The sequence below is a fragment of the Streptopelia decaocto genome (assembly GCF_964273445.1).
Source record: "Streptopelia decaocto genome assembly, chromosome: 4".
Lineage (NCBI taxonomy): Eukaryota > Metazoa > Chordata > Aves > Columbiformes > Columbidae > Streptopelia > Streptopelia decaocto.
This window is the reverse complement of record NC_138658.1, coordinates 29,671,575-29,696,184: the sequence shown is the minus strand read 5'-3', so window position 1 is coordinate 29,696,184 and position 24,610 is coordinate 29,671,575. Positions and strand designations below refer to the sequence as shown.

The window sequence follows — 24,610 nt, the reverse complement described above, 5'->3', positions numbered from 1 at the left end:
TTTAAAAGAATAAAAGGAGAGTAAAACTAATAATTACAGTGAAATGTTCTAGGGTGTTTTATTCAGTTAGCTCAAAGGGTAGTGAGAGAAGGTGCTCTTCCAGTCCTTACAATTCTTTAGCTCTTATTGATGTACAATGAAAAGAACAAAAGATAATTAATGGTCTACAAAGAGGACAGTCTTAGTAGTAAGCTGATGTCTCAGCATCCATCTTCACATTGATCGATATTAGAATCCATAACTTCATCGGTTGTTTTATGAGGTCTTTAAAAAAGTGACACAGAATTACCAAGAACATAAGAAAATTTATTTCATTCTTTTGTGACTATAGTCTCGTTATTCTGCCTGGGAAGGGACACTGCGACTCCTCTGTGTCACAGCCCTGTCTGAAGAGGAAGATATTTGTGTAATTTTTCAACTTGCTGTCTCTGGAGTGTGTCTCAAGCCAGCTAGCCGATAAAACAAGTATCTGCCCTCCTGGCTGAGCCTGCGCTCCTGGTGCCAAACAGAGCTGCCAGGCTGTGACTAACCACCCAAGAAAACCATTTAAACCAGTTCTAGCCTCAACTAGCTGGACTATCCTCAGGCACAGCAGTGGTCTGGCAATTGAGCTACTGAGAGAGGCTTCTCATAGGTGTCCTGTGGAGCACAGTCCAGCTGCAGCTATGTGGTCTCAGCACTGGCTTGGGATGTAGGGCAGAGAATATGTGATGGTTCATGTCACACCGCATGGACATGATCATGGGTTCATAGAATCATAGAATCATTTGGATGGTGAATCCACCACTGCCCTGGACAGCCTGTTCCACTGCTTCATGACCCTTTCTGCAAATACATTTTTCCTAATATCCAATCTGAACCATCTTTGGTGCAACTCAAGGCCATTTCCTCTTGTCCTATTGCTTGCCTCTTTGGAGAAGAGACCAACACCCTACATGCTCCAGCCTCTTTTCGGGCAGTTGTAGAGAGTGAGGTCTCCCCTCAGCCTCGTTTTCTCTAGGCTGAACAAATTGGGTTCGTCTGCTGGGAGCACAGAACCTGGCAGGCACTTTGTAACTTTTAAACAGCTAAGGCATGTGAATTGTTCTATGAGTAGAGCAAAACCACAAGTTTAGGCTAATATTAGGCTAAAGTTAGGCAATATGAACCCCATGGCTGGTATAGCAGGGTTTGGAGGGCAGCAAGCACTGGAAGCCTCAAGCTGAAAAATGAGGGATGTAAAGGTAAAGTTGCTAAGAAAGGCTGGACTAGAAATTCTGCACTGAATGAATGCAGCTCTGCCCTGAACCTGGCACATAGCTGGTGCAGATGGTGGAGACCATGGGCTCAGTTTTGAGCTAGATCAGCTCTGTAAGTGTGCTCAGCTTAGCAGTCTTTCAGCTCCACCTGACTGACTCAGCTGATCAGCTCTCCAGGGCAGGGGCTGGCCCTGGCTGCTCTTTCCCATAACCTGACATGGTAAAATGTTGATCCCCTGTGGGGATGCAGGCGCTGCAGTTATGTGGCTTACTGCATTTAAAAGTCCAGAGGGTCCTCCATCACATTGGAAAAGACTAGCCCCTTCCTCGAGCCAGCAATGCCAGCTCTGGTGCACCCAACAGACTACTATGCACTGCTGATCTTCCAGACATATGGGGACGAAGCTGTGTCCCGCAGTCTGAGGGGACTGAAGAAAGATTTCAAGGCCTTGGGATGGATGGTGAAAGAGTCTGGAGCTCAAGTGATTTTCTCTTCCCTCCTTCCAGTTTTGGATGACAACGGGAATAGAAAAATTCAGTCCATAAATGATTGAATACAAGACCGGTGCTACAGGCAGGGCTTTTGATTCTTTGATAAGAGATGGTTTTATAAGATACCAGTGCGGACAGTGATACGTGGGATAGGTTTATCTCGCAGGGGCAAAAAGATGCTCGGACAGGAATTAGCAGGGCTCATTTGAGAGCTTTAAACTAGATTTGAAGGGGGATGGGGTTTTAGCTGGGCGTGCATCAGTGGGCCAGCACTCTAGAATTGAAGACTGGGAGGCTTCCCATACCCTTAGGGTGAAATCTCTGTGCTCAGCTCACTCCCTGAAATGCCTGTACACCGATGCATGCAGCATGGGGAATAAGCAGGAGGAGTTAGAAACCTGTGTTCGGGCAGGAGATTATGATCTGCTGGCAGTTACAGAGACATGGTGGGACAGATCACAGGACTGGAATGTGGTCATGGATGGCTATGTCCTTTTCAGGAAAGACAGGCCAGCCAGGCGTGGTGGTTGAGTTGCTCTTTACGTGAGAGAGCAACTACAATGTGTGGAGTACTGTCCAGGCACGGATGAGGAACAAGTTGAGAGTCTATGGGTGAGAATTAAGGGGCAGGCTGGCAGGGGCGATACAGTTGTGAGTGTCTATTACAGGCCACCAGATCAGGGAAAGGAAGTTGATGAGGCCTCCTACAGACAGCTGAGAGCAGCCTCACAGTCACAGGCCATGACTGTCGTGGGAGATTTTAACTTCCCTGATGTTTGCTGGGAGGACTACTCTGCCAGCAGTCCACAGTCCAGGAGGTTCCTCCAGTGCATCGACGATAACTTTCTGATGCAACTGGTGGAGAAACCGACTAGGAGAGGTGCACTGCTGGACCTCATCCTCACTAACAAGGAAGGTCTGGTTGAAGCAGTAAAGGTTGAGGGCTGTCTTGGTCGCAGCAACCATGAAATGGTGGAGTTCAGGATCTTGTGTGGCAGGAAGAGAATAGCAAGCAGAATCACAACCCTGGACTTCAGCAGGCAAACTTTGGCCTTTCCAGACTATTGCTAGGGGAAATCCCATGGGCAAGGCTGCTTGAAGGTAAAGGGGCCAAAGGTAGCATTCAGGGACTGCTTCTACCAAGCTCCAGATCAGAGCATCCCGACACGTAGGAAGTCAAGGAAGGGAGCCAGGAGACCTGTGTGGTTAAGCAGGGAACTCCTGGGTAAGCTCAAGTGGAAGAGGAGAGTTTATCGATCATGGAAGGAGGGGTTGGCCACTTGGGAAGAATATAAGGCTGCTGTCAGAGGATGTAGGGAAGCAAATAGGAAAGCTAAGGCTTCCTTAGAATTAAACCCGGCAAGTGGGGTCAAGGACAACAGAAAGATCTTTTTCAAATACATGGCAGATTAATACCACAGGCAATGTAGGCCCATTGATGATCAAGGTGAGTGCCCTGATGACAGAAGATACAGAGAAGGCAGAGTTACTAATTGCCGCCTTTGTCTCTGTCTACTCTGCCAGAGGCTGTCCTGAGGAGCCCTGTACCCCTGAGGCCCAGAGGAAGTGGAGGAGGAGTTTGCCTTAGTCGATGAGGACTGGGTTAGGGAGCAATTAGGCAATCTGGATATAATCTCTCCATAATCTTTGCCAAGTCTTGGGAAATGGGAGAGGTGCCTGAGGACTGGACGAAAGCAAAGGTGACTCCTGCCTTCAAAAAGGGCAAGAAGGAGGACTCGGGTAACTATAGACTGGTCAGCCTCACCTCCATCCCTAGGAAAGTGATGTAATAACTTATCCTTGGTGCCATTTCAAGGCATATCAAGGATAAGAGGGTCATTAGGGGCAGTCAACATGGCTTCACCAAGGGGAAGTCATGCTTGACCAACCTCATAGCCTTTTATGAGGACATAACAAGGTGGATAGATGATGGCAGAGCGGTGGATGTGATCTACCTTGACTTCAGTAAAGCATTTGACACAGTCTCCCACAGCATCCTCACAGCTAAACTGAGGAAGTGTGGTTTGGATGATCGGGTGGTCAGGTGGACTGTGAACTGGATGAAGGAAAGAAGCCAGAGAGTCATGGTCAATGGGGCAGCATCTTGTTGGAGGCCTGTATCTAGTGGAGTGCCTCAAGGGTCAGTACTGGGGCCAGTATTATTCAATATATTCATCAATGACTTAGATGAGGGAATAGAGTGTATTCAGCAAGTTTGCTGATGACACCAAGCTGGGAGGAGTGGCTGACACGCCAGAAGGCTGTGCTGCCATCCAGCAAGACCTGGACAGGCTGGAGAGTTGGGTGGGGAGAAATTTAATGAAATAGAACAAGGGAAAGTGTAGAGTCTGGGCAGGAACAAGCCCAGGTTCCAGTATAAGTTGGGGAATGACCTGTCAGAGAGCAGTGCAGGGGAAAGGGACCTGGGGGTGCTGGTGGACAGCAGTCTGACCATGAGCCAGCACTGTGCCCTTGTGGCCAGGAAGGCCAATGGCATCCTGGGGTGTATTAGATCCTGGGGTGGTTAGTAGATCGAGAGAGGTTCTCCTTCCCCTCTACTCTGCCCTGGTGAGACCACATCTGGAATATTGTGTCCAGTTCTGGGCCCCTCAGTTCAAGAAGGACAGGGAACTGCTGGAGAGAGTCCAGCACAGGGCAATGAAGATGTTTAAGGGAGTGGAGCATCTCCCTTATGAGGAAAGGCTGAGGGAGCTGGGTCTCTTTAGCTTGGAGAAGAGGAGACTGAGGGGTGACCTCATTAATGTTTACAGATATATAAAGGGTGAGTGTCATGAGGATGGAGCCAGGCTCTTCTCGGTGACAACCAATGATAGGACAAGGGGTAATGGGTTCAAACTGGAACACAAGAGGTTCCACTTAAATTTGAGAAGAAACTTCTTCTCAGTGAAGGTAACAGAACACTGGAATAGGCTGCCCAGGGACGTTGTGGAGTCTCCTACTCTGGAGACAATTCAAAACCCACCTGGACACATTCCTTTGTAACCTCATCAAGGTGTTCCTGCTCCGGCAGGGGGATTGGACTAGATGATCTTTTGAGGTCGCTTCCAATCCCTAACATTCTGTGATCCTGTGAAAACCTGCATGTCTGCCCTACGCTAGGAGACGTGACAGATTTTGATTTGCAGTCTTGCATGCTGTAGGGTTGTTGCTACCTAACAGCACTTGCATCTATATCTGATTCTGGGCTACAGACCTCACAGATGGGAGAAAGCAATTTCAGATATTTTTAGAGGTTTTGAAAACATAAAACCCTCCCATTCCCCTACTCAACTCCACAGTGCTCATATACATCACAAGAAAAGGCACATGTAGACTATGGGAGATGTGCTGTTCTACTGGAAGTTGCATGGAATGGCTTAAAATCTGAACTTCATGTACTGCTTAGCACAGGTATCATTTTATAGCTTTAAATCACTGAAAACTGTATTGACCTCTGTGCCTGTTCATATTATTATCAGAAAGAAGCTGGCTTACTCCTATGCACTAATGGCATGTATATTGTGTATTTGTGTGGGGTGTCAAATTATATAAGAGCAAAAGTTTTCTTTCTGTACTGATTTGTTGCTTTTGAGTCAGCAATTTTATTTCCTTATATCAGAGTTTTTCCAGACTCAGTCTTTTCAGCAAAACAACCTATGTTAAAGTTCTGACTGATCTCTACTAGCAGAATTTCCTTGATTGTTCTCTATTTTTTATGCATGATTATTGTCACAGTTCTCTAATATGACAAGTAAGTAAAATAAACAAATAGATAACTATCATTTATCACATTTTGAAGAAGTGGGGCTGAAGATGGTGCAAAGATCAAAGCAAGGCTGAGTAAGCTGATTAATGCTTCAGTGTATGAGCTCTAGCTAATGCAGTGAAAAAGTAATTGTATTGTTTAGGTGGGAAAAGAGTGACAAGCTTTTGCAGAGGAGAACTGTTGGGTTCCTGTGTAACTGCCGAGGAGGCTCCATCAGGAACCTGCCGTGTTCTGGTTAGACTGGGGGAAGCTGGAAATGGGGTGAGCCAGGTGAGGAGGGCCCAGCCAGGGAAAATGGTGCCTTGTCTGTTTCTCTACCTCAGAAATTCTCTACCAAAAAAATTCTGCTGCTGGTCCTCAACCTCAACCTCCACCACTTACGTTGCACTGGTGCCTAAAGTCTCCAGGGAAGGTGGTTTTCTGCATTCTGCTGTCTTGACTGCAGCAATGAGGTCTCTCGCTAGAGTCAAAGCAGATGCCCATGGTTAAGACACAGTTCAATTTACTTCTCAGTCTCTGTGCTTAAATGAACAATATAGAATATTAACTCAGTGTCAACTGTGAAGGCATGATCTTGTTAAGACCAGACCCTTGCCTCTTGACACCTCCATCTCTAGATGAACATACTACATCCTGAGGTTGTCCATTCCCTTTCCTTGTAAATGCAAGGTCCTTCTAAGTCTTTCACTGTAGTAACTTCAGTATTTTTCAGGCACTTTGTACAAAGTGTATTAAGAAATCAATATACATAATAAAATAGAGCCTAACAGGCCTCCAGACTGCCATCTAACACTGTGACACCCGAATTGCTTCGGTGCACATGAACAACAGCATACATAAGCCAACTCATTTCAGACAGAAAAGACAGAACCTGCTACCTTTATGACTGGCCCCTCAAGGAAGACACCTTCAATTCTTTTTACAAGAGACACCTAATGCTCGAACCTGACTTTAGAGCTACCCCTTTATGTTGTCCCATTGGTATGATCTTGGAGGCAGCTACTGCCTCAAGCAGGGCCAGAACTTTCCCTCTTGACCCTTGGGATTTTAGTCTTCCAGTGACCAAGCAGAGGTGGCCCAGGTCATGTGTAAATCAAATACAGACAATGCTTAATAACATATCAACATGTGAGGGCAAATTGGCTGATTTGCTTCATTATTGCCTAAGGAACTTTCAGACTAATTGAATCATTTCTCCATAGAGGAGAGAAGGGTTCCCAGACTGAAGATGATAGAAAAACTAACCTGCATGCATTTTATTTTCTTTTCCAGGTACCTCCATCATCTACCCTTCTTGATGTGAAACACAAATTTCACAAAGCCTGTAAGTACTACGGATAGCAGGCTGAAGGCATAGTTAGAGGCCTTTCAGCTTAGAGAAATTGTCAAATTTATTTTTCATTAAATCTCGCACAAAAGTTGAGTGGCTTGACAGCTCCACTGTTAAATTAGAGCAGTATTTGGAGTAAGGTTCTACTGTAGCTATCACAGATGCAAGAGGCTGGAAGGAGAGGACTGCATAATTTGCCAGCCCATGAGGAGCAAGACTTTTCTATCCTCTTTTTAACATCACAGTGTCAATTCAAGACCACGACTGCATTCGCCCTTCCAGTGTTATATGAGATAAGCTTCGATAACATTAGATGGCTTCAAACTGACCATAAACAGACCAGGCAACTACTGTAGTGGGGACCTCAGGCGCAGAGTGATTGAATGACATATCTGGGTCATGCAGGCACTTGGATGGACTTCTCGACTGACTCGGCCATGTCCAGTTCCCTAATGTTTGGGGCAACCTCCCTTTCTTCTAGTACTGCTTTTTTTTTTTCTTTTTTTTTATTCGTGAGGAGGGAAGAAAATGAGGGGGAAGGTAATTTTTGCACATATAGACCACAGATATGGACTTTGTACATGAGATGAGAGCAATCATACTTGAAAATCCCTCTTGCTGCCAGAGAACAGAGCCATTTTGCTGGATTCTTCCTTTCTGTTTCATCCTGGCCACATGCCTCCAGCCCCTTCTTACAGGGAGCTGGATGGAAAGCTGGGAGAAAAAGTGATGAAGGTAGCGAGCACCAAAGTTTGGTGGCATTTACTTTTATCCACTGATTGCTGGGTCAAACCTTCAAGATGTTTATGTATGTATAGTGTGAAACGCTAAAATGCTGCTGTATCTGGTTTATACAGAGTCTAACTGTGCCACCCTTGCTCCTACACTGAGAAATGTTTTTCCCACTCCTACCTCTGGGAAGTACATTGCTACTTGTGCTGAGGACTGGGACCTTGAGCGTCACTCATGTTTGAGATGTGCAGGTCTGTGAAAGGCCTGTTAACTTGAGCTGGACTTCTTAGAACTGATTTAGTTGAGTAGAAAATGTGCCAAAAGAACTGAGGGCTGGAAGTGAAGGCCACAGAAACTCAAATTAGGAATGAGGTATTTGGTTCCAAGAGGCAGGATGGTTTACTGTTGGAGTAAGCATCTTAGATGATGGGCTTTCATTATTTTTACAAAAAAAGGTTACATTCAACCTTTTTTTTTTTTTTTTTTAAAAAAAAAGCTTTAGTCAAGAGACAGAGCTCAGAGTAGGGTAAGGAAAAGAAGTATTATGCTTCTCCTCTGTCCTTAAAATTTTATAAAACTCTAAAGCTTGAGGCTCCTGTGGTTGCACAAAGGCTCAGTTGATGAAGCAAAAGGCTGTTGACTGCTCCAAAACTATTTGTTTTCACTCCCTGTATGGGCTTGTAAAATGCAGAAGGGTAAAGTCCAAAAACTGCACAGCTGAATATGAAAAGGCCTGAGTGCATAAGACTTAATATTTCAATAAGAGTATGTCCTCCCATCAGTTTGTGAAATGCAGTGCATTTCTGCCTAGACTCTCTTAAATCAATTTAAACTGGGTTTATATTGATGCAGCTTGAAGATCACTGGCACAGAGATTTATGCCAATTTAACTGTAATGAGGTTTTAAATGGATTTGGGCTACAATGGTGTGAGTCTGTGTATAAGCCATTTTAATGGCACCAGTTTTCATATTTAGAGGTACCTCACTGCTCCACAGGTACTCCCAGCGATGCCAGTGGAGCTGACTATAAAGGCAGACAGTAAAATACAACAAAGCACCATACAAATCCTGAATGGAAACTCTGACAGTATGGAGCTTTACAGCACGTGGAAGGGTTGTCATGTGCCTTCAGTGCTTTTTCAGTTCTCAGTTCAATTCCATCATTCCTGGGAGCACACCATGTCAGTGGCTTGTGTCCTTTTTTCCCATTCCGTTTCTTTTCCAGTTCCACCTGGATGTTGTTGCCTCTTAAGGTTCCCCCCTCCTCCTCCTTTCCCTCTTGCAAAGAACTAACCTTATTTTTTCTCTCTTCATATAGTTTGCAGGATGACAGCTTACAGAATCCAGTTCTTTTAGGCAAGAGCTGAGAAGGGACTGAAGCTGATCTGTGGGTGCCTTTGGTTAGCATGCTATTCCATACTAGCTCATGAATTCATTTCTGTCATTTTCTGTGTGCCAGCCTCACAGGTTCCCTATAATCTCATGCTAAAACACACTCCCACACACACCAGCTTACACTCTCCCTGTCTACATCCATTCTCTTTTGATCACCCATGCAATTAAGCTTTCTCCTCAGCTGGTATCTTGTCAGCCCTTCAGTGAGAGGAACCCCTGTGCAGCAATTCCACAACCATCATCTCTGTCACTGATCTGTTTTTGCTGCCTGATTCAAGAAAGGAGGAAAAAGATTGAATTATGAATTGCAGCACAGGAGGCTGGTAATCATTAAAATAAAATAAATGGGTTGCATGTAACATGTTACTGCTCAGTAGTATCTAAGTCACTCAAACACTAGTTTGCATCTGTGTTTATACAAAAGGCAGAACGTGGGTGTAGAAGTCCAGGAACAAATGCCGAAATACTCTTCAGCCCTCACTGCAGCAAAACTGTCTCTACTGAAACAATCCCAGCAAAGCCTAACCCTGTGTTTTTTATGGCACTGAGTTCAGGGGGGCAGTCCCAGTTTTATCACTGGAGATCCAGGGATCTGTGAGCTCTTAGTGAAGAATAACCATTGAGGACAAACTGCCATTTCCTTTGAAATTAAGGGCTTTCTCCAGATTGAAGATGGATGTTTGGAATCAGCTCGTGGCCACTGTAGCCACTGTCCCTGCACTAGGTGACTTTACTACTATTTTCCTCCTTCCGTCGGCTTGCTGGCAGAGGTGAAACCAAGATAAAAACACTGTATAAACAGGAAGCCTCTTGTCTCATTTTCTCAGTTGCTTATAATGAGTTAGGTACTTGGCATTTTCTTTATATAAAGATGAGGGTTTCAATGAGGAAAGAAATACATTTTAGGCTAAACTTTGCGAGCTTTTGTCCTTGGCAATAACTCTTCAATTTAATTTATTTTTATCTTTGCAAAATGTATTGGACTGGTGGGGAAGAAATCTTACTGATAAAAAATGAAAAGCTGTAATAATAATGCTAATTCAAGTATCACATAACTAAAATAAAATACCTCTAGAGCAGGTAATACAGTGGAGTCAGTGATCATTAAATATTTTCAAGGTTACTGCACAAGAGTAGCTGAAAAATCTAGAACAGAAGGTGGAGGCATAATAAGATCTCAGCAATATGGTAACAAACTCCTGGATGCAACCTCCTGCACAAGGAGGTAGCATGACTAGAACTACTATTTGAAGTCAGAAAGGAAAGCCTAGGGAGGCCAGAAATTGCCCTTTATGCAGAAGGAGCAGGTGGGGAAGGAAGGACAGATGGGAGGAAGCCTGGCAATGGGTGGAAGGAAAAAGGAAAGTTGAAGAGAGAACTGAGAACTTCATATGCAGAGTATCCCGGTCTGCAGAGGGGAATGAGATACCCAAGGAACATTACAAGCTGCCAGCTGTCCCAATAAAATATTATCTCCTAATCCTTCAGCTCCAAAACTGTAGCCCACCCCATCTAAGCTAACAGATGTTACATAGGGTATTTAAAATAAGTAATGTCAATGAAAGTAAATAATTAAGAAATTGTCAGTAGATGGCACTCAAGAATAAACAGCATAATTTCTCGACACTGTGCAACCTCAGAAGTCTGCTATATGATCTTACAACTGCTTCTTACAGGTAGTTCTAAGGCTATTCTAAGAGCCATGTTCCCTGGAAAACCACTCAGATATTTTCTGTTGCTTTCCTCTAGGGAGAGGAGAAAAACAGTGCAATTCCTTCTTCTCAGTGGGGACCAATCTCTCTTGTCACCTCCTCCTTCCTGGCTGCAGGGCAGCGTGTTGGAGTGCATTCATCTGCCAGCTTTCACCTACTGCTCTTCCTCCCGCTCGTTCCCTAGAAGCCACAGCAGAACAGGCAGCCCCATCGACGCTGTCACCTCCTGGTCAGAGCGTATCCTGACCAACACCATGTGCAAAAGCAGCATCGAGGGCTCCTGTGCAGCCCCTTCCAACACGCCATTTCACCAAGACTATCAAACACTTGCCCTGAACTTCCAAGTGAGATCCCATACCGTCCGAGAGGACAAATGTAAGCACAAGTACCAGATCACACAACTCTTCTCCAGCTGCATGGGGAGGCCTGTGCGTGGTCCCGCTCCTTCCCGTCTCCAAATGAGCTGTGACTGCCTCCAGCTCTCCTCTTCCCCTGCTGTCTCTCAGTCATGCTCAGGTCAGACAGTGTTGAGCAGCTGGAAGGACAGCAGCATTTTAAACCCAACAGGTGCACCCAAAGCCCTGAAGCAGATCTTCAGAACACAGAGCAGTGGAAGCCAAGCTGGCCCAGTGAAGAGCAAGGAAAAGAATCTTGCATTGCTTAGAAATCACAAGGCAGGACTTGTGAGAGGAGCACGAGGTACTGAAATTAATCCTCTGGCAGAGGAGGTCCTCTTTTGTTTTCTCCTTTCAAAAAAGCCTGCTCTGAATCTGCAGTTTGCCTCTTTTTAATGGCATCTCAGAGCTAGTAGCATGACTACAAGAACAAGGCTTTAAGGAATAACTCCATATTTTGCAAGAAAAGCTCGATGCATAGCTGTTGCTGGAAAGGATGACTGTTCTTACTGCATCACGTCATTCCCTCTCAGAGGCTGCCTGTGATGTTAAACTGCAAGGCTCAGAGAGGTGAGAAACGATGCTGTGGGGATTAGTCATTAAGAACAGTACCAGGGATAACAGTGACTGCTTAGCCAGTGCCTCACCTGTATCATCAGGACTGTCTGATGACACAGTCTCGCTGAGAAACAGCAGTTCGCTCTGATTTTTCCACAGTGTCTATTACAGCTGGATTCTCAGGTTGAAGAAAGTTAATGAAATCTGTCAGTTTTGATGCCTGGAGAGAGACTCGTATGCCTGATGAACACACCTGCTGGGGACTCAGAGAAGCTGAATTATGCTATTTATGGCTCTCCCAAGCTGACCTCCTAGTATTTTCCTGTCAATCAACCAGGAGCCGTTCATGTGTTTCACACACTGAAGAGACACAAAGAAGTTATATCTAGGGCACAGAGCCTTCCAGAGGGGTCCTTTTTCTGCCCTATAGTAGGAGATCAGTCTTTGAAAAAGCCAAAATATTGGAAAGAGGGTCACGATCTGATCCTGGAATGAGTCGCCTTGAGCTGGATGCACTCCCCAGACAGAAAGGCAGCTGCAAAGCGTATGTTTTTTGACAAATCTCAGTCTCCTTCCTCCCTGTTCTTATCCTGGGCAGTTCAGGCTAGCCCACAGTCACAGCTCAAATCCACATATGAAGTTTTCATACATGTTTTCATCTATGTTTTCAAAGGAACAGGCAGCAAACCGCTGTCCAGGCTGGCTGACTGCAGAGCTCATTGGCCCAGTTTTACATTCCCAGTGCAAACATGCAGAGCGCATTGGCTTGACAGTCACATCCAGCAATTGTTTTCAATAAATTTCCCCTTTCTGCTTTCATAACAAATCAATTGGAAGTGAACAGTGAAGGCGAATCACTGGGGGCGGGCAGTTATTGCAAATGGGTGCTATGAAGTACAGTGATTTCATCTGGGTAAATCACTCATTCATCTGTGTTGACTTTGTAAATGAAAATGACTAGATTAGATGGAAACACAAAGAGATTTATTTCCTATTATATTTATAATTTATTTTTCTTTTGTTTTAGTCTCAGAGCAGATAGCAATAGAAGTGTATGATGAATTTCAGTATCCCTCAAATGGCAGTTCTAAGCTCTTTTGACTCCTCTATGCCTGTCAACACATTTCAGTTTACTAGGAGCTCCTTGAATTCCTTATTACTGACGCAGTGAGGCTCATATATACTTAAAATCTTTACTTCTTATTTTGCAAGGCTAAGCAAAGCTCCTGCTACAAAACTCAAACCGGTTGCTACCATCTTCTTGCCCACCTCATAGTTGGAGATCTAATCCATGAGTTAAGTTGCTTCCTGCCTCTCCAGAGCACACATGCCAGAAGAGAGCTAAATCCTTGCCTTTGCACGCTGCTTCGGCCATGAGGCCAGCCTCTCCAGGAGCCTTCACGTCTGATACACACAGGAACAAGTTTCAGGAGGATGACCTCCTCTCAGCTTCCCTGTGGCACATCTGTGCCAATCTCTCTATACAAAATACAAGAGTCTGTCTGCTGGTAGTTTTGTGTAACTTGAATTTACAGCTTAGCTGCCAAAATAGTTGAAGCGCACCTACGAGACCTGGGAATACTTAAATTTCTTTTGCAATAGCCAGCCAGGAATGGCATCACTGACCTAACACATGTAAAAGACAGAAGACACCAAGCTGAGTTAGCCTCATCATTGTCATTGTAGGAAATAATTATTTTGCAAATATAATAGGCTCAGGCAGGATCTCTCAGCAAAGCAATTTTTTTAATAACGATATTGCAACACCAGGTGTTCTACCTAGAGGTAGGCACACATAATAGGGCAAAAAGCCCCTGCTTATATCCCCCCAATATCCCGGCCACAATTTCCCTCCCCTGTTCCCCATTGGTTGGGTACTTCAGGGTTTATAGACTATCCCGACACTTGCCTCAGTTTACATATAATACCCTTCCTCCTATATTAACTTGTAAATACAGGTATCAGTATGTATACAGGTATCAGTGTATATTCCAGGAAGAGACTGTGTTTTACATTAAGGATTCATAGTCCAATGTCTCTCGGTCCTTCCACCTAAATTAACTTGTAAATACGGGTATCAGTATGTACACAGGTATCAGTACATATTCTGGGAAAAGACTGTGTTTTACATTAAGGATTCATAGTCCAATGTCTCTTGGTCCTTCCCCCCTGCTAGGGTCAGGCACCAGGTCCTCAGTTATGTAAAAACAACATTTCGTTCCTTACAATTTTCCCCCTCTTTTTCTTTTACTTTTGTTGTTTTTGCATTATCTTATGATACAGACTAGTAGGTGGCTTCAAGCTGAGACAACATAATTTCACATTTTTCTTCAGGAGTTATGCATTCAGCATTGTTTCTTTCTTCTTGTTCTTTTAGCAGCATCATTTTATCAGAGTACGGCGGTGGCCCTAAAGGCATTTGCTTTGATAGAGCTGCCTCAATAAGGCGTTGAACAAGTCCTTGGACACATGGAATGATGCAGCATCCTATTGCAGTTAACACCCCTGCTACTACAATTAAAGAAGTAAAGGTAGATGCAATAACTTCTTTCAATTTTCCAAACCAAGATTCTAACCATCCCGTGAGCGAACTATCTATTCCTGAATTCTCAGCCAATTCTTCTGCTAAAATTGTGAGTCTTTGCAGTGCTCTGGTTATAGTGCCGTCAGGGATAAAGGTACAACACCTATATCTCCTAACATTACACATGCACCACCTTTTTCTGCCAGCATCATATCTAGGACCATCCTATTTTCCCATGCCAGTCTACTAGTAGCATCTAATTGTTCAGCAATTCCTTTAATTGCTTGTCTAGTATAATTTATAAATTGTTGTTGGTTATAATAAATATCACTTATCCTGTCAACATTCTTGTTTACAGTTACCCACCAAAACAAAAAGTACTCAAAACCCGCAACTACTTGATTCCTTGCTTTGTGTTCATTTGGGATCCCTCTGGGGACCCCAATCAAATCGAGATAAATTCTGTCATCAAAGGAAAACCCTGAACTCCTTTTTCTGTTGCCCTGATGAATTACAGTGTTCAAATGCCAGGGTAAAAGGAACTGCCAATTGAACAATGTCACAGGTACCCCCCAGTGGGGGGTAAAATGGAATGAAGTGTCATCTTCCCACAGTACCACCAAAGATCCACTCAAGAAGCATTTGAAGATGTATGAGGACCAAATTCCCATGTCTCTACACACCTACTCATGTTCCTCAGAACTTGGTATCATTCCTGCCCCATCATGAGAGACAGGCAGTGTGATTTCCAATTATTCCTGAAAATGCCGGGGGAATTTTGGTATTTTTTTCTGCAAGGCTGGAAATAGTAGGGAGAGAGTATGACACGACTTATTTCCCCATGCCGTAGAGTCTTGGTATAAGGCTAAGATGCACTCCATCCCCTGTCAGTCTTTACTCCATGCCAGAGGGAGGGGCACCACTTGGGCCACAGGCCTTCCTGGTGCACAGGCATAGCAATTGCTCTCATTTAGGCTTTGCACCATATATTTGATCCATTCTACCCAGGCATTTGTATCTCCATACCCTGTTTCTACTTCAAAGGTTTCTCTTAAATCTGATATTTAACAGTTATATTTTGAACCTTCCCAGGGCATCTTTCTACTAATGTCTGTTCGTGATCCATAAACCCCACTTACTGAATCATCTGCTCCCTGTATTGTAATTAGCAAAGGGTTGCACTGCAGGGACTCACATCCTGGGAGAAATTGTCCTTTGGATAGGATAATTTTTCTTTTCAACTCTGTAACCGTTCATTGCTCGCTGTCCATCCCCTAAACTCTGTGGTCCAGATAACACTGTACCAGGAGGGGCAAGGAGAGACAGCAACAAAAACTATGCACTTATTTAAATCATACTTAGACTCAGTCCCTTTGGACACGTATGTTTGTTTTCATAACTCAATTCTCTTTAGCTCTGTACATCCTCACACTTAAGGATCTGACAAGCATCTACTCAAATTGTTAGGGAACCTTCAGCTTCAGTGATGTTAATGTTAAGTAACCCATTTGTAAATTCTACATAACACAGGATTAATAATCCCCCAAAGTTTCATTTCATTTTCATCTCTGTATCTTTAGTTGAAGGGGGTTGTTAATTGTCAGTACTTGCCACTCGTCATTGTCCTTTGGAGGTTCGACTGGCTCTTTAATCTATGTGTAATGAGTACACCCTTTCTCAGCTGGCCGTAGTGCTGCTGTCTTGGTGATCAGCAGAACGTGAAATGCTCCTTCCCAAACTGGCTCAAGCTTAGTTTCTTTCCAGGATTTGACCAGGACCCGGTTTCCAGGTTGAGACTTATGATCTGCAGACTCTAAAGGCAGACTTTGTGCTACAAGCCCTTGGTGCCTGAGAGAAGATAGAAAAGAAGACAACCCAAGTATACAGTTTTTGAGAAACATATCCTTAGTTTCAAACTGTGAGGGTCCATCCATTATTTAATTTGTTGTAGAATCGCTTTTGCTACCACTGCTACTGTGGCAGTGCTCAGAGGGAAAGCTTCTCCCCACCCAGTAAGATGATCAAACACTAGTTAAGTTTTTAATTCAGCCAACAGCATGTAATTCTGTGAAATCAACCTGAATATTTTGAAAGGGTCATAAACTTGGACTCCGCCCTACCGCAGGCTGCTTTCTAAGTGCCTTTTTATTTACTTTTTTACAAACCACACATCTTTCACAAATTTGCTTGGCTATAGTATAAATTCCAGCACACCTGTATTTTCGTAATACTGTCACACATGGCTTGTGTTCCCCACTAACTCTCCTGATGTAAAATTGCGAATACCTCCCTCATGGTTTGCTTATTTAACATTTCTCTACCATCTGGGAGTACCCATTTCCCATTCTGTTCCCTGGCTCCTAATTCTTGGAAGACTTCTTTTTATTTTTCATTGAAAACTGGAATTTCTTGCAGGGCCAGGACCTTGGGCATGAGATAACTTATTGCTTCAAGTTTTAAGGCTGCTTTTCAGGCCATTTCATCTGCTAACCAATTTCCCTTGACACAAAAGGAGTTTCCCCTCTGATGTCCATTAACATGTACTACAGCCACCTCTATTGGTTACAGCAGATTACATAACATTTGTCCAACTATTTCTTCATGAATCAATTCTTTCCCTTTGCTATTAATTAGACCCCTTTATTCCCAGATTGTCCCAAAGATGTGCACTACTCCAAATGCATATCTAGAATCAGTATAAATGGTACCTTCTTTTCCTTTTAACATTCACAGTGCCTGATTGAGAGCATATAGCTTGCGTGTCTAAGCTGACCAGTTATTAGGCAACCTTCGCATTTCCCTTATTTCACCACTCACACCTTCAATGATGGCATACCCGTTGTGCCTTCTCCCCTGAATTGCCTTTGAAGACCCATTGTCACCTCTCCATAGGAAAGCAGCAGCGTTTAATTTCCTGCTTTCTTCCACCAGAAGAGCAGTTGCTGCTGCAGCCTGCACACACTCTGGCCAACCTCGAGACACTGTGTCTAAGAGCTTAGATAAGTGTGCCACTGGTTGTTGCTTCCCCCAGCCCACTTGCTGGTGGGGCAGTGTGAGGGGCAGAACAGGCCACTCTGTGCAAGCATTGTTTGACAATAACAAAAACATCTCTGTATTATCAACACTGTTTTTAGTATAAATCCAAAACATAGTCCCATACTAGCTACCATAAAGAAAATTAACTCCACCCCAGCCAAAACCAACACAAACTTCCAGGTAATATAATAGCTTTCATATTTTCTCCTTGTCACCCCCCAGGCAGTAACTGTGTTTCTGCACCCAAAGCCTGTAAAAGATTTCTCTCTAATAAATAACCTGGGGAATCTTCCACTAATATAAACCTTCCCCATACACTTTTAATTCCTATAGCCACAAATAGGTGTTTATTAATAATTCTCTCTCCTTTCTCCTGCTACCTTGTTTATTACAACTGTATCTTCGGTCTAAGCTCTTTTTAGGGTGAAATATAAAAGGGACAGGGTAGCTTCCATTTCTAGTAAAAGCTCGACATCATGACCTCCTGCTTTACTAAATATTATATTATATTATATTATATTATATTATATTATATTATATTATATTATATTATATTATATTATATTATATTATATTATATTATATTATATTATATTATATTATATTATATTATATTATATTATATTATATTATATTATATTATATTATATTATATTATATTATATTATATTTTTTCTCCCATTCTTTTACTTTTATCACCAACTTCAGTCTAAATCCTCTGTGGTTTTTCCCCTTCCAATCTTTATCTTTTACTTGCAAATTCCTAGTTAAAGCTGCTGCTAACATCATCTTCAAAGTGACTAAAAATTTACCTTATACTTAGACCCCAAACTCTCTTTGCTTGCTCCCCCCATGTTGGAACAACAGAAAACCAATTCTGGCCCTGCAGTTCACTTTTGCTGAGCACTTGAATCTCATTCAGTAGTGTGGAGAAAGATACTAGATCAGCCTGAAAAGCATCTGATCAGATAACCCTGGAGTTTTGGTTTTGGAAGTGTACATGTGGTAGTAAAGAATATTTTCATTGTGTACTGAATTAGGAAATTATGGCTGAGGCTTGACTCACCTAGAAGCAGTTCACTTAGCAACATAGGACCTTAAAAAACACTTTTAGGGTCAGATTTTTAAAGCACTAGAAGATAGCAATAAAAGCCAGATGGCTAACTGGGATTTTTGAAGTCTCCCAGTTCACATGGAAATGAATGTGAAGTTCAAGACTTCAGTCGTTGAGACTTGATTCAGAGCCAGTGGGAGCTGTGCTACTGACCCGGGTGAGTTGTGTGCTAGACACTTTCTTCCTTTTGAGCAGCATTTTCTCATCTATGAAGTAAGAATAATTAACCTGCCTTTCATCCACCTTGTGATCTTTTGTCTGTTTTGGCTGTGATCCCATAAGAAACATTTGGGACAAAGAATGACTTAAATGTATCCCTAATGACCTATTGAACCGGAGGGAGTGAGATGTCTACAACACAAAAGCCAGGCTATCCATTAAATGCTCAGAGGAATAAGATGACCTTCAGGAAAAAACAGGAATATTTAAGCCAGCAATAGAAAAAGTGAAGATCAACTCAAAAACTTTAACGGAAAGTCACATTATTTCTCTTTTTTTTGGCAGCTGCTACATCTGATGTTATTGCATTTCATTAAGAGGATTACAGATATCATTTCAGATGAGTAATATAATAAACGGAAAGGCAGTGAATCTATTGAGATGTAGCTTGAAGCAGAACTGGCCCTCTGCTTTCTGGGATATTGTTCCCAGCTGAGATTTCTGGGTCTCTAACAATGCATCACAAATGACATACTATGTAAACAATCAGAGAACAAATGTGAGATGCTGTTTAAATGCCTCATTGAGAAAATGAAATGTCATAGCTAGAGTCGTTACTTTCCTTGCCTTTGCAGTAGATTTAATTGACAGACCTAGTTGAGAAACAACAGAATTTGTTTATCAGAATTACCTGTTATTAGTTACAATGAGTCTAATATTAGTGCCTGTGGCTCTACTGAGAAAAGGACAGTGTGAGGCCCTGTAGAAGTAATCCAAGCCCTGGAGAATATCTAGTTTCAGATAAAACAAAGAAGTGAAGCCTACTGAACTGTTAACAGCAGATGACAAGGTAGTTATTGGTTTTAAACAGCTCCTACATCAATTTAAACTCAGGTATTATTATTTGTCTGAAGAACAGATAGAATTCCAGTGTTAACCTGGCCTTCACCACCAGATTCATGTGAGCTTAATGTTCATTCAAGGAATTCAAGATACTCTGTACTCTACCCATCAAAATCTGATTGAAACTAATTCCTATCCCCACCAGTTAGTCTCAAATTTTTCTGTGAAGGACCCAAACACCTCACCATATCTAGTTGTTGCTGGTACTATGATGTATATTTGCTGTGGGTTTCATGCCGCAATCTAGACACTTGCCTGTTTTCAGTGCACACGTGCATTCTGACTTGCTTTCTGGGTAATACGGCTCATACTTTTTATTTCCCATCATAATGAATGTAGGAGGCACCGTGTTTTCCAATCAAGATTTTGCCACAGAAAGCTAAGTTGTGCCTAGCAGCAGTTAAAGAGACTGGATGTTCTCCTCAAGACAGGCAAACCTAACTTCATAATTACCAACCAGAAGTTACTAAAACTTTAGACAAAGAAAAATAAATGTATGGTCTAAATTATTCCATAAATGTGGTTAGAAAAAAAAAATCTGGAGGTAGAAAGAGGAAAAAGAGAACTGTACATGGCAAATCAGACACTGAAAAAGAACCAGTAAGCCAGTCATCAAATATGAGATCGGGGTTTTTTTTCTGGGTTTGAAATAGAAAACCTGACTTTCTCCATGAAAAGCTGAATTCTTGGAACAAAAGCCGTGCTTTAACAACAGCAAAAATATTTTTGAACACTTTGACCTAATTCTGCCTGCAAATGGGAAGGTCAGCTCAAAAAACTGTTACCTAATGGCACAGAAATGGAACGCACAGGATGTTGGTGGTTTATTTGCTTTGAACAATCTGTGTTGCTCTGGTTTAAACTCTCCAGTGAGAATTTAATTGGCACTAAGGAAGAAAGCATGTAAATTCAAATGTGGTCAGTTAATTGCTGCCATTGGTATAGCCATTAGATTAAAACAAACAAACAAACAAACAACAACAAAAAACAAAACAAACAAACAAACAAACCCCCAAACAGTCAAATATTGAAAGAAAATTGTGCTTCATTAGCATATTTCATTAGGTTATTGAGTAAGGAATGCTTTTAAAGAAAGAAGGCTGGGGTAGGACTCTACCCAGTGTTTGAGCAGTTAAGGATTCAGATAGCAACTGATTTCATAGGCCACCAAACATAAAGCTGCATTTTTTGAAATTCCATGTTAGAATATAGACAGGCAGCAAGAGAACGAAGGATATTTTAGGTCCCTGAAATACACTGTAAAACATATATGCAGTTTCTCATGGTTGGGTCGCCCTTTGTATGAAGGCTTCACTGATAGAGTTTATATTAAGGAAGAGAATCCTGCTTGAGTTCTTACATCCCCCTGATATCTCGGCAGCTATCTTTGTTACCCTTTCCAAACTTGTAAAGACAGGAGAATCAAAGCTAATTGCCAGAATGCAGATCCCAAATCAGCTTAAAATACTGCATTGCTCTTTTAATTGAGGTTGGCATTTCAGAGCCAGGACACAAGTGTCTGCAGATGTTGCATCCAGCACCTGCTCAACTCCTCGCACTCCCCTGACATCGCTTGCAGCTCCAAGATTGTCAGGGTATTGGTTTCCCTGTTTCTCTGGATTCTGCTCTGTGGTTGTTATTAATGAAATAAAAGGTGAGCTGCATTCCCTTCCCTTCCCTTCCCTTCCCTTCCCTTCCCTTCCCTTCCCTTCCCTTCCCTTCCCTTCCCTTCCCTTCCCTTCCCTTCCCTTCCCTTCCCTTCCCTTCCCTTCCCTTCCCTTCCCTTCCCTTCCCTTCCCTTCCCTTCCCTTCCCTTCCCTTCCCTTCCCTTCCCTTCCCTTCCCCTCCCCTCCCCTCCCCTCCCCATGCACATGAATTTAAATACAAATCCACACAGAAAGATCAAAATTATTCACACTTTCTGCAGCAGGCTACAGGGAAAACTGAAATGCACAGGACTGGATTTTCTTTTTCCTTTTTCTCTTTTTTTTTTTTTTAAGTAGAAGGGAGAAACAATGTAGCAAAAATATTAAAATGCCCATATTTGCTTGCTTTTAATTTCTGATGCTTTGCTTCTTTGAATCTCCACAGCTGCTTTCCATGTCTAGCTGTTGAAGAAGGAAAAGTGGAAGCTTAATCTGCTAGTGACATAAATTGATCTTTAAATGATGAATAATAACCTGTTTACCACTAATAACAATTGATCTTCATTAAGAAAAACTATGCTGACTCTTAAGAAATATGTCTGCTATTGCTCAATCAGAATATAGCTGAAGTATGAGATTGGTTTTTTTCAGGGAAAAAGAAGTGGGGGGATGCTTATGGTCAAATTGCTTCTTTTTCAAATTCCATGTGTCATGAAAAAAGTGGTTATTTGTGTCCCTATAGCAACTAGAGGTTAAGGTGCCTTTGTAAAATACATGGCCAAACATCTTCCCTGGAAATCTCACAAGTTAAATAAAGTAGAGAAAATACTCAAAGAAAAAAAAGCAAGAAAAGGGATTTATCCTTGGCTACACAGCCATTAAACACAACGCCCATTTCAGTACCAGCTGAGATTTTCCTGAAGAGGGCACACTGGGTCTGCTCTTTCCACTGACTCCACATAAAAACACAGATCTACTTTTAATATTCTGATATATCATGCTGAAGGTGTTTTTACAAGGAAAACCATGGTCTAGCTGAACCATCCCAAGGCCAGGACTGGGCCCTGCAAGCCCAGCTGGGCTCAGGAGCTCAGCACGGTGCTGGGCCAGCACAGCAGGCATGGCTAGAGCCGGTCCCTCTGCAATAGCCCCCCAAAACATAGAAGACCCAGATGTGATTGTGCCTGCATTTAGCACGTCAAAGCAACAAAACATCCTTTGGTTTGTGGCCAAAGAGGACATTTTGAGTGGGACCATGTGGAGGGACACTGGTAATAGAATGCCTTTCAGCTGTGCTCAGTTCAGGTAGGTGCTGTTACAATTCTCAGCTAACATGTAACATTTTGTGATCATGTAAGAAGTATTGGTGGTCCCCAGAATTTCCTGTATTTCTGCAAATTTAAACAATGTGCTGCTGTTGATTGATGATAGCAATTTTGTTGTTCATATCATCCTATTCATATCACAGCAGGTATTGCTTGCAATTATTAAGCCTATTTGTTATTAGAGATGTGTGGGTGGTGAAATCCAATGAGAAACAAATAAGTTAAATGATAATAAAAATTAGCTGTTCATGGAAAGTCAGTCTGCTAATTATCTCCAGACGGTGTCCGTCAGCTCTGTTGTGCATTTGTTGGACTCCTTGCTCCCCAGTGGCACACAGGGCTGTGTTCTAAGGAACGCACTGAATTTCCCCAGCAAGAGTTCTTCGTCATGGTGTATCTTTGCTCTCATGTAGGTCCACGTAACCCCATAAATACTTCGGGAAAAATAGGCATTTCATTGTGTAATTCACTGCAGAACAGGCAGCACACTAGAGATTTTTTTATGGAAGGATCTTTATGAAACTTTAAAAAATTAGACTGACCCCTTCACTTTCATAACTATTGGAAAAGTACCTAGTACTTGTATTTCGTAGTTGTTAAATTTTCAAAACCTCTCGCAATACATAAGTGGTGGAGCACATATTAAGCTCAGTTTGAATCTTGTGGATAAAGAAAACTCGTGGATGCTTTTAAAACTGCTTATGGGCTTTTAAAACTGTCCTCAGTTCCTGCGATTGTCAGCTGATTGACTTCCTGAAGTTCTAATAAATGCAGTGAAGAAACAAACCATGTGAGCAATGGGACCAGTAGAACTTGGTTTTCTGTGCATCTTTGCATTGCAGTATTGTCAATGATGTTGACGACACTTAAAATCAAGGAACTTGCAAATATTCTTTCAGCTAAGGAAGGGGAAAAGCTGCCGGGTGCCCATGTGCCTGCAGCTGGGGGAGATGGTTTTAAAGATCAAGACAAACATCCTTCCAGAGAAAGGTAAGTCAGGAGGGCAGAAATAATCAAACAGGAGATGGGTGTCCTGGTTTTGTTAAAAACAAAACCATTTTGTCTTTTAGTGAATTTTCCTTTCAGCTAAATTCTTCTAAGTAACTGCATTTTTCTGAATTTGGCTGCACGTTTTTTGTTCCGGAGCTGATAAGGGTAGCAATGGTATGGCAGAAGAGGCCCAGGTCTAGATTTATTGCTATATGGCAGCCAAGGTTACTGATAAAATTTCGCACGTCCCGTAAGTGAGAGGGGCATATTTGCAAGGAGGGGCAAACAGAACAGGTGACTAAAATTGACCAACTGAGTATTCCATCCTATACACGTCATGCACCCTATAAAAGTGGGAGATCACAAGGGTCTCACTCTCTTCGACCATAGCCAGCATCTGAAGAGGACCCTGCCTGTCATGGCTGTGATACAAGGCCTGGTTCCAGACCCTGCATCCCTGAATCCAGTTCCGGTTAACTGTAAGGTCCAGCCCAGGACTTCTGGGTGCCTGCCCTGCAGCTGCTGGAGCCCTGCCAGCTGCCCCAGGAAATTCAGGATTGGTTTTGTATATTTTGTATAATTTTCTGTATTTATTAGTAGTATTAGTAAAGCATTTTTAACTTTTCCAACTTGCAAGTCTCTCTCCCGTTTCCTCCTATTAACTTTCCTTAGTGGGGAGGGTGGGGCATTAACAGAGAGCATCTACCATGGTTTATTGTCGCCCTGCAGTAAACGGTGACAATGGGAAACCAGGAAGACATTTCTATAGCTGTTCAAATGCGCTGCAAAGAACGGAACCAAACTTGCTCTACACAAATGCTAGAAATCTGAGAAATGTGACTGTGGAACCACAATATTGGCTAAATATCAGAGAATGTAATATTGGCTAAACAGACCTGTGGTTTGAACCATTTTATTTTTTGGTCAGCCTATCTCTGCTTTATCAAGTCAAAACTGGTCTGGGATCTATATACAGACCCTTAAGATTTAGTCTAAAACCAACCTACTTACAAGTAGAGATGCGTTTGGACTTTGTCCCGCACTCCCTTTGCATCACATTTCCACTTGACATTATCTAGTGGCCCTCCACTAGATATTAAGAGCTGGGGAGGAACATCCCAACAGCTAATTTCAGGTCCCTCCACAAAATACACACAGCACCCCATGTATGGGCTGGAAAACAGAGCCACTCACATCAGGGTGATATCAGGGTCACTGCAGCAAGGGCACGCTTCCATCTGTCTAAATCTTTGAGTATGTTAAACATTACAGCATATTGAGGCTACAGGACTGG

General features: G+C 42.6%; 1 protein-coding gene across 1 annotated transcript in view; it reads left to right on the top strand.

Moving 5' to 3' along the window:
- TECRL (trans-2,3-enoyl-CoA reductase like) overlaps positions 1-24,610 on the top strand; it is a gene marked incomplete at both ends in the record, with an annotated part of 57,023 nt that overhangs the window by 10,122 nt on the left and 22,291 nt on the right. The window contains one exon of the mRNA XM_082051994.1: positions 6,769-6,820. Within this exon, the coding sequence (XP_081908120.1) occupies positions 6,769-6,820 (52 nt within the window). The remainder of the gene's footprint in view (positions 1-6,768; positions 6,821-24,610) is intronic.